The sequence below is a fragment of the Trichomycterus rosablanca genome, chromosome 4 (genome assembly GCF_030014385.1).
Source record: "Trichomycterus rosablanca isolate fTriRos1 chromosome 4, fTriRos1.hap1, whole genome shotgun sequence".
Lineage (NCBI taxonomy): Eukaryota > Metazoa > Chordata > Actinopteri > Siluriformes > Trichomycteridae > Trichomycterus > Trichomycterus rosablanca.
In genome coordinates, this window is record NC_085991.1 from 6,194,418 (window position 1) to 6,210,954 (window position 16,537).

Sequence of the window (16,537 nt, forward strand, 5' to 3'; positions counted from 1 at the left end):
CCTCAAAAAAAAAGTTCTCGTGAATCATTAAATCCACTCACACTTCGGCCAATCGGTACATCTAATCCTCGCGGGGCTCCCGGGCCGTTAGACTGCGACAAGGGTCAAGGGGTGAAGTGCGACTAATTTATTCATTCAGTCAGATTTCCTGTGCAGATGGTAGGCAGATATGCTATCGCTATGAGAATCCCATCGGTGGCAGGAGGCCTGCTTTTTTTATCTGATCAGCGCACGGAGGCCTTATCAGCCTCAGACGCCGCTTCGCTCCACCGCCACCGCAGATAGAGGAATAAGAGGCTTATATGTGATTTGGCCACGGATCCGCAGGAGGGAAAAGTTTTCAGGGGGGGAAAAGTTGGCTACAGGATTTTAGGAGATGCATACGAAGGTTTTCGGTTACTCGGATCATTTTGAAATGGCTTGCAGTAGGTGTCATCAGCCAGACTTACCACATGTCCATTCCAGTCCACTCCTTGTCCGAGGGCCTAACCGTGCCACAGGGCATCTTACAGACTAGTCTAGTGTACAGCCAAGGCACTTGGATGAGATCCTTGACGATCCTGAGCAAGTCGGGCACAAGTTCTAACTTTGTCTTGTTCTCTTTTGCAGGAGGAGCCCGATCAAGGTACTTGCCAGCAAGAGGCACCAATTCCGATCGTGAAGGACAGACCTAATCGGCACCATACTCCCCATACCGTTCCCCCCCGCTCTTTTCTCTCCACCCCTTCCCCCTGCCCCACTGAGCTCTCCGCTCACCCCTCCACCCCATCCTCAGTTAACACACTCTTCCAAGATGGACCTTCACCACCGGGCCGCCTTCAAGATGGAGAGCTCGTCGTACCTGCCCGGGCCTCTCGCATCTCCGGCTCTCATGGTGCTCGCGTCAACAGCCGATGCCAGCCGAGACGCCTTGGCGCCATGCCAGCAGCCACGTCCGTTCGGCGCACCGGTGTCCATCTCCGACAAAGAAGTACACCTCCCGTTCGCCAACGGCTCGTACGCCTTCGCCTCCGTCTACCACAGGCAGCCCAGCTTCGGGGGCCGTGACTTTGCGCCGTCTCTGCTGCACCTGCACCACCAGTTCGCCCCACCTGGCCTGGACTGCCCGCCATCCATAGGCGTCCTAAACCACGGTGCGGTAGGAGCCTTCCGGCCCTTCGCGTCGCCTCCAGAAGAGCGCGAGTCAGCCGCAGGTGCCTACCAATCAGCTTTCACTCCGGCAAAGCGCCTCAAGGGCTGCCTGGAGGCAGAGGCCTCGCCGCACCTGCGCTACTCCGACGCAGAGGGTAAAGAGTACGACTTCGGTGCCCACGTGCCCTCGGGCTCACCAGGTGCCCTCAAGGTTGTGGAGGACATCGGGAGAAAAATCTTCGCCGTCTCTGGCCTGCTGTCCGATCGCGAGACCTCGTCGAGCCCAGAAGACCGCATCGAACGATGTGAGTAGCCACTTTGGTTTTTACCGCCACCCACACACTCCCACACACACATTCGGTGTTCATTTAAGAGTCTCTAAACAAGCACTTTTACCGTGCCAGTAGACTCAGAAGATAATTACCTGGGAGCTTTTCAACAAATCTGAGTGTCTGAAGGAACACATGTTCTAAATTGCAGTGTACCGAGTGCCGCCGATCATTTTACAACATGGGTAAAGCTGTAAAGTTCTTGGAAAGCTAATGCTCAATTTTGTTTTACAACACTTACGCATGTTTAATGTTGCTCATTTATTATAAATCCAGAATACAATCAGGTCTTGGTTTTAAAATCAAAGTATTTTTAAATGTGTGTATATTTTCCCCTTACGAATAGTCAAAGGGGGGAGTCAAAACAAATTACAGAACAAATACACAACAGAAGCTTTGAGGTGATGAAGAATTGTTGTTTCCATTTTATCAGCTCCACTTACCATATCGAAGCACTTTGTAGTTCTACAATTACTGACTGTAGTCCATCTGTTTCTCTGCATGCTTTGTTAGCCCTGTTTCATGCTGTTCTTCAATGGTCAGGACCCTCACAGGACCTCTACAGAGTAGGTATTATTTGGGTGGTGGATCATTCTCAGCACTGCAGTGACACTGACATGGTGGTGGTGTGTTGTGCTGGTATGAGTGGATCAGACACAGCAATGTCACTGTCACTGCTGGAGTGAGAATAGTCCACCAATCAACAATATCCAGCCAACAGCGTCCTATGACCACTGGCGAAGGTCTAGAAGATGACCAACTCACACAGCAGCAATAGATGAGTGATCGTCTCTGACTTTACATCTACAAGGTGGACCAACTAGGTAGTGTCTGATAGAGTGGACCGTGAGTGGACTTCGGCAGCGCTGCTGTGTCTGATCCACTCATACCAGCACGACACACACTAACACACCACCACCATGTCAGTGTCACTGCAGTGCTGAGAATGATCCACCACCTTAATAATACCTGCTTTGGTATTATGGTGGTCCTGTGTGGGTCCTGATCATTAAAGAACAGGGTGAAAGCAGGTTAAAAAACATGCAGAGAAACAGATGGACTACAGTCAGTAATTGTAGAACTACAAAGTGCTTCTATATGGTAAGTGGAGCAGTTATGGTCTCTTGGGGCTGCGTAATGGTCTTTATTGTCTCATCTTGTGACATCACAAAGTTGTATACAGTAAGAAACTGGCAGTGGTAGCACAGCAATTAAGGTCCTGGACAAAGGTGCCAGTCAAGGTTATTGGAAGGTCCCTGGTTTAAGCCGTATTACTGCCAGGTTGGCACCGTTGGGCCCTTTAGCAGTTGCTTGAAATTTAAGGTCATAAAAATTGCTTTGAATAAAAAGTAAATGTAAATAATGTAGCTTCAGTTTTTCTTTTTTTTTATCTAAAGTACACCACTTCAACACGGTATTTTAATGGTTCTTCAGGTTTCTTGCATATATCCGTGCGTGTATATACCCCTTGCCGTGCTGCGACAGTTACAAGATGTGAGAGCCCAGACAAGAAGGAGTAGAAGGAAAAAAAAGGGAGAGATGCAAGCACCCTTGATCGAACAGATGAGAGACAGGGGCAGCGAGCTGAGACTGATCGGATAAAGAGGCTGGCGTACAGGCAGGGAGGGCTGTGAATGACACCCGACAACGAAACGAGAGAGGAAGGAGAAAGAACGAGTAGGTGGAAGAGCCGCAGACAAAAGGAACCATCTCATCTTGAATTTCTCCTCCGAGGGGGTCTCATTTGAAGCCGCGCTATAGGCGGCCGGTCAAAGACGGGGTGGCTGCTGTGCCGAAACGTGGCCAGCGTTTATTCGGGACCGTGTCCGGTTGGGTGGTTGGATTATGACGCCTCGGTCTGGGCTCAGATTAACAGCGAGATAGTGGCTAGTCGAATTCCGGCCTCTCGGTGCATTTTAATCTGATGCTCAGAGTATGCGATAAGGGGCAATATGAGAGGGGATTAGGGATTCGCTGGCTTGGGAATGGGGTAGAGAAGAAAATGAGTCAGAGAATGGAAGTTCTGTGCTTCTCATTCTCTCTTGCTCCTACTCTCACACTCGCTTTTTTTTAGAGCTGTACCTAATTAGATTAAAGCGAAGGCCCACCATGGACCCTAATGCAATTGCATCTTCAGCACTGGCAAAAGCAACTTAAATTGGGTTTCCCTTCACTGAGTACCTTGCTGTTGCCTGTCACGTCAGGGGTAGTGTCCCTCTACTAGGTGTGTGTGTGTGTGTGTGTGTGTGTGTGTGTGTGCATGATGGAGATAAGAATCCAGATCTGTATTCTGTATTGTTCATCAGGAAATCTTGATTTGAAGGTATTGTAAGACATGGATTTAGACTTAGCACCGACACTAACCCTAACCTTAATCTCAATGTGGGATGACTGGCACCTTGTTCCCCCCATGAAATGCAAATCCTAGGCTTTACTGTCCTCATAGGTCAATTTATACAGTATGTCTCTTGCTTCCAAGTATTAATCCTAGGATTCACTTGACTCAAAGAACTATTGCGACACTTGCCGTTAGGTACCGAGGTCCATGTATGTGATGCTGGTAAAGGGTTCCACTTGGGGGAGTATGCTCTATGATGCCAAAAAGTCCTAAGTACCTAGACAGGGTGTCCTGTGTGTGTGCGTGTGTATGTGTGTCCAACAGCTGGTTAGAGGATGGATGGATGGCTGGCCTTTTCAACCAGCACACATGCAGACGTTTACATGACAGAACCCGACCAGGTCACTTCCAATTCAATTCCCATCCTCAAGCCCGAAAGCATAAAGGGACAAACTAAAAGGTAATGGTATGAATAGAAAAACAGATCAAAGAAAACGATAAAACTGCGGAAAGGAACGGCAAAGGGACGAGCAATGAGCTGAAAGGCAGACGGCAGCTGCCTTCCTGAGCAGCCGAAATAAAACAAGGGGGGGAAAAATCCTTAAGACAACAGAACGCAGCCACGCAGGCTTCCTTCCTGATGTGACCAAGCAGTGAGCTGTGTGGGCCTGTCACCATAAATCCCCCACTGATTTACAGGGCAGCTCCACACTTAACGCTCAGCGCCCCTGTCCAAACTGGAATTATGCTTTATCTCCGTCTGATCTGTTCACCCAAGTCCATTTAGGTGATGCTATTTTTAAATGAATTCCGTCGTCTGTTTGCACTTTTGTATCTGAGGTGGATTGTTACAGTAACGACGCCAGCAGGGACTCGTTCATCCAGCCGTAGCGGCGTAGATCTATCCGCAGTCTCCTCGCTGCTTTGCAGTCGCCCGTCAGCCACCGGCTTTAAGCCTTTAATTATTTGCCGGCGCTCTTGCTCGCCTCCTTTTCTTCCTCACGTTCGTTCTCTCCTCCGCTTCCTCGGTCGCAGTGATTGATTCTTGTTTTCATGTTTTTCGATTCGCCGGCGTATATCTGTCGGGGAGCGTGTGGTTATTGTGCTGTCTTCTTCGCCTTTTCCAACGCTCTGAAGAGCAACGCGTGCTGACAGCTGTTAAAACACACTGGCTTCTTTTCTCAGTGCTTTTTTTGTGGTTCTGTCAAAGAGCAGATCGTCCTGGTGTGTTTGTGTAGCCTTTGGAAGTATAAAAATATATATTGTTGGGAAAGAGCGGGAGAAGGGTTTTGAAAGGCAGAAATGCATGTACAATTGAACACTTCTGCAAACATGTACAATTCATGTATAGAACTTCTTCTATAATCCAAAAGTCAGGTTACCAAGTTCAAATCTCAGTGGTGCTATCAGCCAGTCTGGTGTCTGCATGAACATGATCGCTTTATCTCCAAGGGTCGGGATGACCAAAACAGCCTAGCTATTTGTAAGTGCACTTGTCAGTGTGCTCTCAGTGCAGGTCCCAAGCCCGGATAAAAATAGGTAGCAGCCGATATTGACCAATATATAAATACAAGATATTGCATTTAATGTTTATATTCTGTCCATCTAATTTATTAATTACAAAATAAATCTACACAGACTAGGCATAACATTATGACCACTGACAGGTGAAGTGAATAACACTGATTATCTCTTCATTACAGCACATGTTAGTGGGTGGGATATATCAGGCAGCGAGTGAGCAATTTATCCCCAAAGTTGATGTGTGAGAAGTTGATGAGTGAGTTTGACAAGGGCCAAATTGTGATGGCTATACGACTGGGTCAGATCAGAGCATCTCCAAAACTGTAGCTCTTGTGGGGTGTCTGCAGTGGTCAGTATCTATCAAAAGTGGTCCAAGTAAGGAACAGTGGTAAACCGGCGACAGGGTCACAGCACACAGCATCAGGGGTCTAGTGGAGTCCATGCCTTGACGGTTTTGGCAGCAAAAGGGGGAGCAACACAATATTAGGAAGGTGGTCATAATGTTATGCCTGATCGGTGTATATGAATGACCTTTGAGGAAAACCAAATGTAGTGTAAGTATAGCAGCATGGGTCCCGAGGTCGTGGGTTCAATCCTTGTTTATGGTCCATGTCTTGTTCAGTAAATGTATTTATTTATTTAATTAATTATATTTTATTTTAAAAAATAGCAGGTATAAAAAAAAAAAAATCATTTTTTCTGATATATTTGTGAGCTGATTTACATTAAATTCTTAATTAAAAAACACATTTTAATATTAATGTTGCCATTAATATTTATATAAATTCCCTTTGTGTATTACAAAAAAGCTTTTTGGCAGATAAAGAGTTAACCCACAGGAGAATAAAAACATTATCACCCATGCAAAAATCCTCGTTTCTCTCCCTCTCTTCCTGTTCCCGTTCGGCTCCGCGCTCCCTCTCTCCCGTCACAGTCTGGTGGCGAGGTTAAGTTCAGTAAGAGTGTTCTAATAATTAGGAGAGCCGCGTCCGTTCGGCTGTGCTTACCCAGATGTTAAAAGGCTTGTCCTGTCAATTCCGTCCCTCCTATCATCCCTATATCCTGCTGTTCCTCTCTGTCTCTGTACTCCCGAACCTCGGCCCCTGATCCGTGCCTTGTGCCCTTTTTAATCCTTCAAGTTCCCTACGTCTTCCCTGTCCTGGATGTTAGTTCAGGAAAGTCCAGACTGTCCAGCAGCTGTTGTGAGACTTATTCCATTCCACACCAGAGAGAGAGAGAGACATACACTCCTGGATTTTAATTCTGTCCCTATGTCTCTCACCCTCCCTCTATCCCCCCCGTCTCTCTCTCCGGGTGGCAGGGGACAGCAGGTGTCAGTGCACCAGCCCGTGGCTGCATGTGTGCGAGAAGCGCTGGACTGTGCCATTGTTGCGGCATGACGCACATCAAGGATTAGCACTTCCTGCCTGCGCTTTGTTGGCTGCCTCACTTGAATTGGACACAGCCAGCGTTCGGGAAATTAACAGGGGAAAATGAGATGTGTGCGCGAGGCCTGGCGGAGAAACAGCTGGGTCCTGGGTGCGAGGCGTCAACCACTGATCTGAAAATAGCAAGAGCAGCCTCTGTAATTCAGTAATTCACAAATATAGCAAATGAGCAAAGAGGCGAGAGAATGTCTGTATCTAGACGCCCGGCTGGTTGATAGCACTGGGGATTCGAACCCTGGATCCCAGAGGTAGTTATGTAATAATACAGTAATAGAAATTATAATTATAATGATTATATATTTTTGTTGCAAGGATGATTTTACACTGGAATGGGGGTCCAAAAAATTGTATTTATTTATTTCTGATCTCCTAAGCAAGCTGCAGCTGAATTCTTCTCACACTAACACACATCAGCCTCATCCTTTCCCATGGCCCAGCTTTTTGGAACCTGCGGCGAGCCCAGCGAGGGCCTTCAAAAGCAACTGGTCCGCAGAGTCCCTTTGAAGCCCGCGGCCAGCGTCGGATTTGTTTTGATCCCGTCCCGAGGTCACGGGGGCCGCGGACGATTCAGGCCGTGCCAGCGGGTTCGGTTCCGGGCCGCTTGTAGGTCCCGGCATCAATAAGAACCTCAGAGCTGGAGAGCTGGCTGGCTTTCCTGAGAGAGCTCCCTCCCCATTTTTCTGCCCTCGCTAACCCCCGTCTAATGCAGATGTGCTGAAAATTTGGTTCCCCAAGAGTGTCCTAAAGAGGCAGGGGATGAAACCCCACTCACTGCTGACTGTTCCACCACCCACATCAGGCAGCCTGTACTCGTTCTATTTTCGCTCCCTCCTCCTCTTTCTTCACCCACCACCACACCCCACCCATCCACGTAATCTAATCTTCTCTCAGTTTGCGAGCTCAGTCTTCTGTGACAGACTTGTTTCCAAAAAGCCACCTCGTCTAAAGGACACGACGATATTATATATATTTATTACTTCCCTTAAACATGAATTATTTAATACGAGTGATTACCGAGTGGAAAGTATCAGGTCCTGGAGGCATCTGCTTAACCTCCTCCTTAACAACACCGTGTACTTTCACGCCTGAGAAACCTGCTTAGAACTAACGTTTAAAATTGTGGGTGCGTCGGTTAACCACGATCGCTAACAGGGGGGTTGTTAAATTCAAGAAATGTTTCCGAACACGCTTACGTCGCGCTTTTATTCTAAGCGGCGCATTATCATCGTTTATTATATCAGGGCCCGGAAGGATCTATGCGAAGGTTCGGTGTCAGAATGCCAATGGCCTGGACTCGTATTAGAAAGTGTTGCTAGTTCGTCGTCACTCTCTGTGGCGGTGCTCGCGGCAGCCTGATTAATTATTTAGCGGCATGTATCATCTATTTACCTTAGTAATCCATCTGTCAGCACGCCTATTGATCCAATCCTGCATTCTAATTGTGCATCCTCTCAGCGCGGCTGGCTCATATTTAAATGCAGCGCCTGTCACTGAGCCTGCCCCGTGTTAGCTCTGGCGTCTCTTGTTAGCCGCTTGGAAAGAGTGGCAGTGAGCTACAGCTGGCTCGTAGAAACTAGAATCTGTCGTTCTCCGTTTCCTTCTTTCTGGTCGGCTGTCTGTCACTCAGGTGTGACCACATTGTTTTTTCTGTCTCTCCGTTTTAACGGGTGTGGTCGCGAGCGAAAGAGAGATGAGGAGGGAGCGAGGGGAAGAAGCGAAAGTCAAGGGAAGAAAGTACGAGGGATCCGGTTCCCTGTTTCAGTCCTGCTTCTTATGTTAAATCTTTTTCTTGCTTGTTTTCACTTCCACTATCGTCTGTCTGTCAAGGTCCAGATGTTTGTTCAGTCATGGACACTTCATGGTGGTTATAATACATGATATAATACCTCCTGAAAAATGTGTAGCTATTTGTGCCCTTTGTTATTGTTTTTGTTGAATTTAAGGGGTGAGCTGTAAGTGATCCTAAGAATTACCTGTAACTAACTTAGCTGAAAAAATGCATGGGATGGGCTTTATTGCTTCAAGAGATCAGCAAGACATACAAAGCCATACATTTTGAGCTTTAGTCATTATTAGCAAAGCTGTAGACAGTGTGGAAATTAACAGGCCACCCCCACCCCCTAAGTGAGCCTTGTTATTGTTTTTGTTGAATTTATAGGGGTTAGCTGGGCTATATTGCTTCAAGAGATCAGCAAGACATACAAAGACATACATTTTTAGCTTTAATAATTATTAGCAATGCTGTAGACAGTGTGGAAATGAACAGGCCAATCCCCCTCACAGCTCACACGCGATCCTAAGAACTGCCAGTTACTACCTTAGCTGAATTAAATGCTTGAGATGGGCTATATTGCTTCAGGAGATCAGCAAAACATACAAAAGCTAGCATATTGAGCTAAACCACCCCCCTCCAAAAAAAAAAGGTTCCTAGTGTCCCAGGTCCCTCCACCTTTTATGGTGGCTGTTTTTGTATTTAAGAATGGCAGCCTGTCAAAAGTGGCACTTAAGGACCCCCCCACTTTCTGCTACCACCGGTCTCCTAACAAGTATTTTGACGCTGCAGGTGTGTAGCAAGCGCATATTCCCGCTAATCGGCGCATCACCTCATTAGCCCACATTATCTCCGTAATTGTGTGTGAGTATACACTCAGTTAGCTAAAGGTGTGGGAGTTCAAGCCTACACCCCACGGGCCGCTCCTCCGCCGGCTCTAATCGGGGCGGACGCGCGAGCTCCCGGCGTGAGCCGACGCGCAAACGCGGCGATCAGTAAACACTCACCGAGTTAATGACATCAATCAATGCCCTTTTAAAACTGCAATTTGATAATTACAATCATCAATGCCTGACGCCGTATACATTACAGGCTGCGCTCGCCTCGCCCCCCTCCTCCCGCTCCCTTTTTACTTCTGCTTTTATTTCATGAGAATGGATCTGAGGCCCTATTATCCTGTCAGCAGAGAACGTGTCGGAATCGAACTCCTGGCGTGTAGGCTATCATTTTACCCAGGCTTCAGCGTTCGTCAATACTCGACGTCTTCATACGGAGAGAATTTTAAATGTGGAGAAAAACTTAACTTGGGATTAAAAGGGAATTTTCTGGAATTGATTTCTTGGTAGATTTTGCTGTTTTTACGCTCTATGAACAATTCTGAGCCAAACCTTGAAACAACGGGGGCAAGACAAGGGTTGCACGGGTCGACCTTACTCCCATCCGGACACGGGCTGTTTTCTGATCTGCTGTTTTGATTGCTTTGACCCGTTGAAATATTTTAGCTCTACATTAAAGACGCCTTACTCGGTCTGATCGCATTGTCTTGCAGGGGGGCGTAAAATCTTCTTAACCAGCGACTCCCCTGCCCCACTTTAGCCCTATCAAAGCCTTTAAGTGCCTCTTTTCAGCTGGCCGTTTTCAGCCTCTGGATCCCGAGGCCTTGCTGACCCGGCGTGGAACGATTTCAAAGCTGCGCGGCTGAAAATTGCCGCTGTCGAAAATGACACCTAAACGTGCTAAATGTGGGCTGATGTGGAATTTCTCTTTATCTGCAGCCCCCACCTCCCCAGACCCCCTTTTCTCTCTGTGTCGGTGTGCTTTTGGGAGTTAAGCTGTTGCTCACACCGCTCAGCGGGTGCTGTTTGGATATAGGCTGCATAATATCACACCCCCTCAACAGAATGCCCGGCATCCCTTGCTTTGGAGCAGAAGAGAGCAAATCTGTCACTTCTCTCTGAGCAGACACCCCTCTGACCCCCATTCAGAGGTATATTGATTTTCCAAAGCTCTGCCTAAGACGGAGTAGGGAGACGGGGAGGGGGGTACAGTAATGGTGGACGCTCAACACGTCTCCACCGTGCCTCTCGGACCAACATCAAACGAGGACAAATAATCAAAAGGCACCAGGCTTTCTAACTTTCAGACCTTCTCTTATGAGAAAGTATCACCAGCACTGCATGAATCCCCCCATAAGTGTCTTCCTGCGCCACGGCGTTTGCTCGTTTCTCATATGTTTGCGCGTGTGTGGGCTCGGTTTGCTTAGCGAAGGCTTTAACGCGGCCTGATCCCGGACCCTTGATGCATGACTCCTCTAACATGTGTTTACCGGGGACCGCTCAGAGCCGGAGGAGGGACCCGTGGAGCAAAGAGAAGCAAAATAAAGCAGGCGCGTACAAACAAACAGCGTCCGAGGAGCGTGGCCCGGGTCTCTCCGCGTGAGGCCGTATACTCGAGCCCCGCGCTCACCTCCTGATGGAAGACGGATAGAAAGTGAAGCGTGGGTGGCTGGAGAGCAGACGCGGGGCTTGTTTTCTCAGTCGGACTTGCAGTCGAACTTCAGAGAAGAATGTTCCTCTGCTCGTTTGCTCACGCGTGTTTGTATTTCATGCGGCGATGCGCCACGGGCGGACGAGATCCGTCTGTTGGCCTGCCAGCGAGCGAGTTCTCCCCCGTCCACCTCCTGTTATTGTACCCGCTTTGAAGCAATCGCTCGTTTCCGAATTATTTGAAAATAGACCATAAAGTCCAAGAATAGCAAAAAGATGCACATAAATGACCGTTCTGAAGGGCTGTATGTTTTGTCAATGGTGACTGGAGCAGCTGCAGGCATGTTTTGGACTGGTCAAGGGGCAGGTGCTGGGCATGGGAAGACCTTTGCAGTGTCCACAAGTGTAAAGTACAAATGTACTTTTTTCTATGGGATTTGTTCCCCTCTGAGGCAAACGATTTGCTTATGGTTTGTTTAGAGGTTATAAATGACTGTCCAGTTAGGATCACGTTTGGGAGCTTCACCTGAATAAGGGAGAACGGGACCAGTTGACCCCTTGATTTCTCTGAAAAGCAGATTTCTGATGTCCATTGGTGCACATTTTGGATTTTGGAAAGACTGTAGTACAATAATAGAGTAGAGTAGAAGTAGAGTAGTCTGATGATTTAATTGGGACAAAAATGTCCACTTTTCCCAAATTGTCCTTCTTGAATCACACTGAATCCAGCTCTTAATGCTTGACCTCCTTGGTAAAAGCTACAAATATAAAAAAAATACTTAGCATACACCTAAATCTTGTATTGTTTGGTGCCGGAGTTTGAATTATACAGTGACAATTGAGTGACGTTGGGTCAACTTTATATATTAGCTAACTAACAACCACCAAACTGGAAAATGATCTGGGCGAGATAGATCCCCATTAGTTCTAAATGTATTTGGGGTAAATTGCTCTTTTTTAAGACACCCAAGCGAGTCGCATTAGCATATATGGTCAATATCGTATGTTATGCGCGTGTCTTAAGGCGTGTCAATGCAATTCCGTGCCGGGCCACCGTATGCTAATAGCATTCCGTCGATAGCGTGACGTGATCAGCAGGTCTGTCTGCTTTGGGGTGTCCTGCCTGGCGCATCCATCATCCGGCGCTCCGTGTCAATAAGCGAAGCCCATGCTAATGGTGGCATTTAAACAGCGGCCTTGACAAATTAACCAGTGTTGCTTCACAAGGGTTAAATATTCATCACGCGTGCCTTAAGTAGCCCCGGATCCATCCGCCCGTGCCCCGCTGCCCTTAACATGTTCCTGTACCTGGATATCTGTCAGCGAATCTTTCAAAGCTGCCCACGCTACATCACTCTCTGACCCGCAGACCCGCCGGGTTAAAAATACTGCCTGCTTCTGGTTAGACAAATGTGAAATTTTGTGCTTCATGTGTCTTTCCGCACATACACACATCCTCGCTTTCATGATCTACTGTCTGGCTCGTCTTGTCGCTGCATGTGCCATGTGTGCTCAAGATGAAAGCCTTCTGTTTTTTACCGTCCGATGCCCCCCCCCCCTTCACCTGTCCCTCTTCTCTTTCTGTTTCCTCTCTTTCTTATTCAGACTGTCCATCAGCGGCCGATGAATAATTCATTGCACTTTCCTTCATGTCTCGTCACCTTGCCTTCTTATTTGCCACCTTGCGCCCCTCCTCTCACTTCTCACTTCCCCTGCTCTGGCCGCGGTGTACCGGAACACCCTATAGAACACCCCAGGAGCCACCGAGTTTCGGACCACACACACTCTGCTTCCCTTATATTCCCACTATCTCAGCTATCTATCCCTCTCTCTTTTTCCTGGTGCACCTCCTTACCCACCCTGCTCAGTCAATGGTCATTCAGTCAGAAATAGCTTCCTCTGTGGGATCTGTTTAGAGTTCTAATTAATAGCTCGTGCTTTTGAAGCGTTTGGGTCCGTGCAAGGTTTGGAAAGGCATTGACAAGGTCTAGAATGTGAACTGTCCCTCAGTCTACTGACATATTTTCTTTACCAAAAATCACCAAAGTTAATGCTTGCTAAAATATGTAACTGTTTTGTGATTTATGGGTTTGGGAACTTAAGGAAACAAGTCAAATCTAAAAGCCTGAACAGGAGTCAAATCAAGGAGTCAAGAGTAATGAATAGTGGCAGAAATTGCTAATCGTCTGTGGCAAATGAGTCAGTTTTTTGGCAAATTTGACTAAACATTGGCATAAAAAACACTGTTTCTAAATACATTATATGTTCTTAATAGTTTCACCTCAAAACATGATATTATATACAGCAGTTTTTATGAATACAGGTGTTACAGTTAGAACAAACGCCTTTATTTGTCATATATACAGATCCACAAGGGTTAGGGGCCGCACTCAACGTCCCAACAGTGGCTGAATGGCAGAGCCGAGATATTAAGCTAAATAAACTTTATTTTTTATATATATATATACAGTGTATCACAAAAGTGAGTACACCCCTCACATTTCTGCAAATATTTTATTATATCTTTTCATGGGACAACACTATAGAAATAAAACTTGGATATAACTTAGAGTAGTCAGTGTACAGCTTGTATAGCAGTGTAGATTTACTGTCTTCTGAAAATAACTCAACACACAGCCATTAATGTCTAAATGGCTGGCAACATAAGTGAGTACACCCCACAGTGAACATGTCCAAATTATGCCCAAAGTGTCAATATTTTGTGTGACCACCATTATTATCCAGCACTGCCATAACCCTCCTGGGCATGGAATTCACCAGAGCTGCACAGGTTGCTACTGGAATCCTCTTCCACTCCTCCATGATGACATCACGGAGCTGGTGGATGTTAGACACCTTGAACTCCTCCACCTTCCACTTGAGGATGCGCCACAGGTGCTCAATTGGGTTTAGTCCATCACCTTTACCTTCAGCTTCCTCAGCAAGGCAGTTGTCATCTTGGAGGTTGTGTTTGGGGTCGTTATCCTGTTGGAAAACTGCCATGAGGCCCAGTTTTCGAAGGGAGGGGATCATGCTCTGTTTCAGAATGTCACAGTACATGTTGGAATTCATGTTTCCCTCAATGAACTGCAGCTCCCCAGTGCCAGCAACACTCATGCAGCCCAAGACCATGATGCTACCACCACCATGCTTGACTGTAGGCAAGATACAGTTGTCTTGGTACTTCTCACCAGGGCGCCGCCACACATGCTGGACACCATCTGAGCCAAACAAGTTTATCTTGGTCTCGTCAGACCACAGGGCATTCCAGTAATCCATGTTCTTGGACTGCTTGTCTTCAGCAAACTGTTTGCGGGCTTTCTTGTGCGTCAGCTTCCTTCTGGGATGACGACCATGCAGACCGAGTTGATGCAGTGTGCGGCGTATGGTCTGAGCACTGACAGGCTGACCTCCCACGTCTTCAACCTCTGCAGCAATGCTGGCAGCACTCATGTGTCTATTTTTTAAAGCCAACCTCTGGATATGACGCCGAACACGTGGACTCAACTTCTTTGGTCGACCCTGGCGAAGCCTGTTCCGAGTGGAACCTGTCCTGGAAAACCGCTGTATGACCTTGGCCACCATGCTGTAGCTCAGTTTCAGGGTGTTAGCAATCTTCTTATAGCCCAGGCCATCTTTGTGGAGAGCAACAATTCTATTTCTCACATCCTCAGAGAGTTCTTTGCCATGAGGTGCCATGTTGAATATCCAGTGGCCAGTATGAGAGAATTGTACCCAAAACACCAAATTTAACAGCCCTGCTCCCCATTTACACCTGGGACCTTGACACATGACACCAGGGAGGGACAACGACACATTTGGGCACAATTTGGACATGTTCACTGTGGGGTGTACTCACTTATGTTGCCAGCCATTTAGACATTAATAGCTGTGTGTTGAGTTATTTTCAGAAGACAGTAAATCTACACTGCTATACAAGCTGTACACTGACTACTCTAAGTTATATCCAAGTTTCATGTCTATAGTGTTGTCCCATGAAAAGATATAATGAAATATTTGCAGAAATGTGAGGGGTGTACTCACTTTTGTGATACACTGTATATATATATATTACATTTTTTTTTTATTTAAGTGAATTGCCTTTTTTCCCGAGCGGATTTTATCTGTGTCTTCGCTCTGACCCGGCCGCACAGCGCTCGTTTTGTTTTTTATTTTTGCCCGCTGCTGGGGCAGCTTCCCCTTGTAAATTTTTCTCATGCTTTGATTTAATGTGAAACGTTACGTAGATGAAGGCAAATCAAACGTCATGGGCCTCGGGAGAGCTGTCGAGCAGGCACGGCTGGCATAAACAGCAGGTTTTCTGTGTTCTGCTACATAAAGTGAGCGCTAGTGGAACGGGCCTGGGGTCGAGTCGGGATGTACGAAACAGCACTTCCTATACTGTTTCTATTATTATTATTATACGTACCTAGCTATTCCCATTCTTCTTATAATTATTATTATGTACATATTACTATGTATATAGATCTATTACCATATATGTAACTAGTTATGTAATTATTTTGGTGGAAGGCAGCTGCATCTATCTATCTATCTATCTATCTATCTATCTATCTATCTATCTATCTATCTAGCATATTTAGCATATATTGTAGACAAATGTATAAGTATGTACTTAGGAAATAGAACTTTGTGCCTGCTTCAGGCCTGTCAGTGTGTGTGTAAACCGACACATTTAGATTCATCAGCCGGTCTCGTAGGCGTGAGAAGCAGCCCTTCGGAGACCTCCAGTCCTTACCCAGCAAACACAGTTTCTCTTTCTCCGTATCACTCTCTCGTTCTGCATTCGCACAGCTGTCTTCACCGCCGAGGCCGCTCTCCGTGCACTGATTAATACATATGAAAAAATGTCCCCTCCACTTTCGCCAGCTACTCCGCGCCGGACTGCAGAATCAGCAGCGGCTCCCTCGGCCCGGCGAGAATAAGATCAATCGGGCAGCTCGGTGATGAATTAGAAACATCAGCGGCCAGAAGGGAGGATCAAGCTGGCAGGATGTAGGAGCGGAAGGCTAGGCCACACGCTTACCCGCCCCACGTACAGTACACACTCGGGGACAGGTCACACCTACCTTCAAAATACGTCTGGGTAATATATTAGAACAGTATGAAATGTCTGGACTGGATTCTATAGTACTTCTGTCAGATACTTTTTTGGCAGTTCAGGTCTATGGTCCAGAAAACCTGAATCAAGTCCTTAAACATGGGCTTCGTCTGGGAACTTTTGCCTCCTTTTAAAAAACATTCAGTAGGTAGATTGGCTGCTTTAAATTGCCACTAGATCTGAGTGAATCAGTAAATTTGTGTAGTGTGAATCCCTGTAAAGTCTGAGCTTATTTCGAGATGTACACCAGACCCACGAGTCTAGACCAAAATGAACAAGTTAATCAAAAGCTATATATTCTCATGAATAAATCTAGTTATTTATTAATCATCTGTTTATTAAGATTGCGTGTCAAATTTGCACTGAATCAACTCCTGAATCGACTCAC

The 16,537-nt window shown here is 46.7% G+C and overlaps 1 protein-coding gene across 7 annotated transcripts in view; it reads left to right on the plus strand.

Annotated features, from left to right (window-relative positions):
- Positions 1 to 785: 785 nt before the first annotated feature.
- The window catches only part of rnf220a (ring finger protein 220a), a 126,954-nt gene continuing 111,202 nt past the window's right edge, over positions 786 to 16,537 (plus strand). For all 7 annotated transcript variants that reach the window (XM_062993893.1, XM_062993894.1, XM_062993895.1 and 4 more), the window contains exon 1: positions 786 to 1,436. In XM_062993893.1, the coding sequence (XP_062849963.1) occupies positions 794 to 1,436 (643 nt within the window). In that variant the 5' untranslated portion in view covers positions 786 to 793. The remainder of the gene's footprint in view (positions 1,437 to 16,537) is intronic.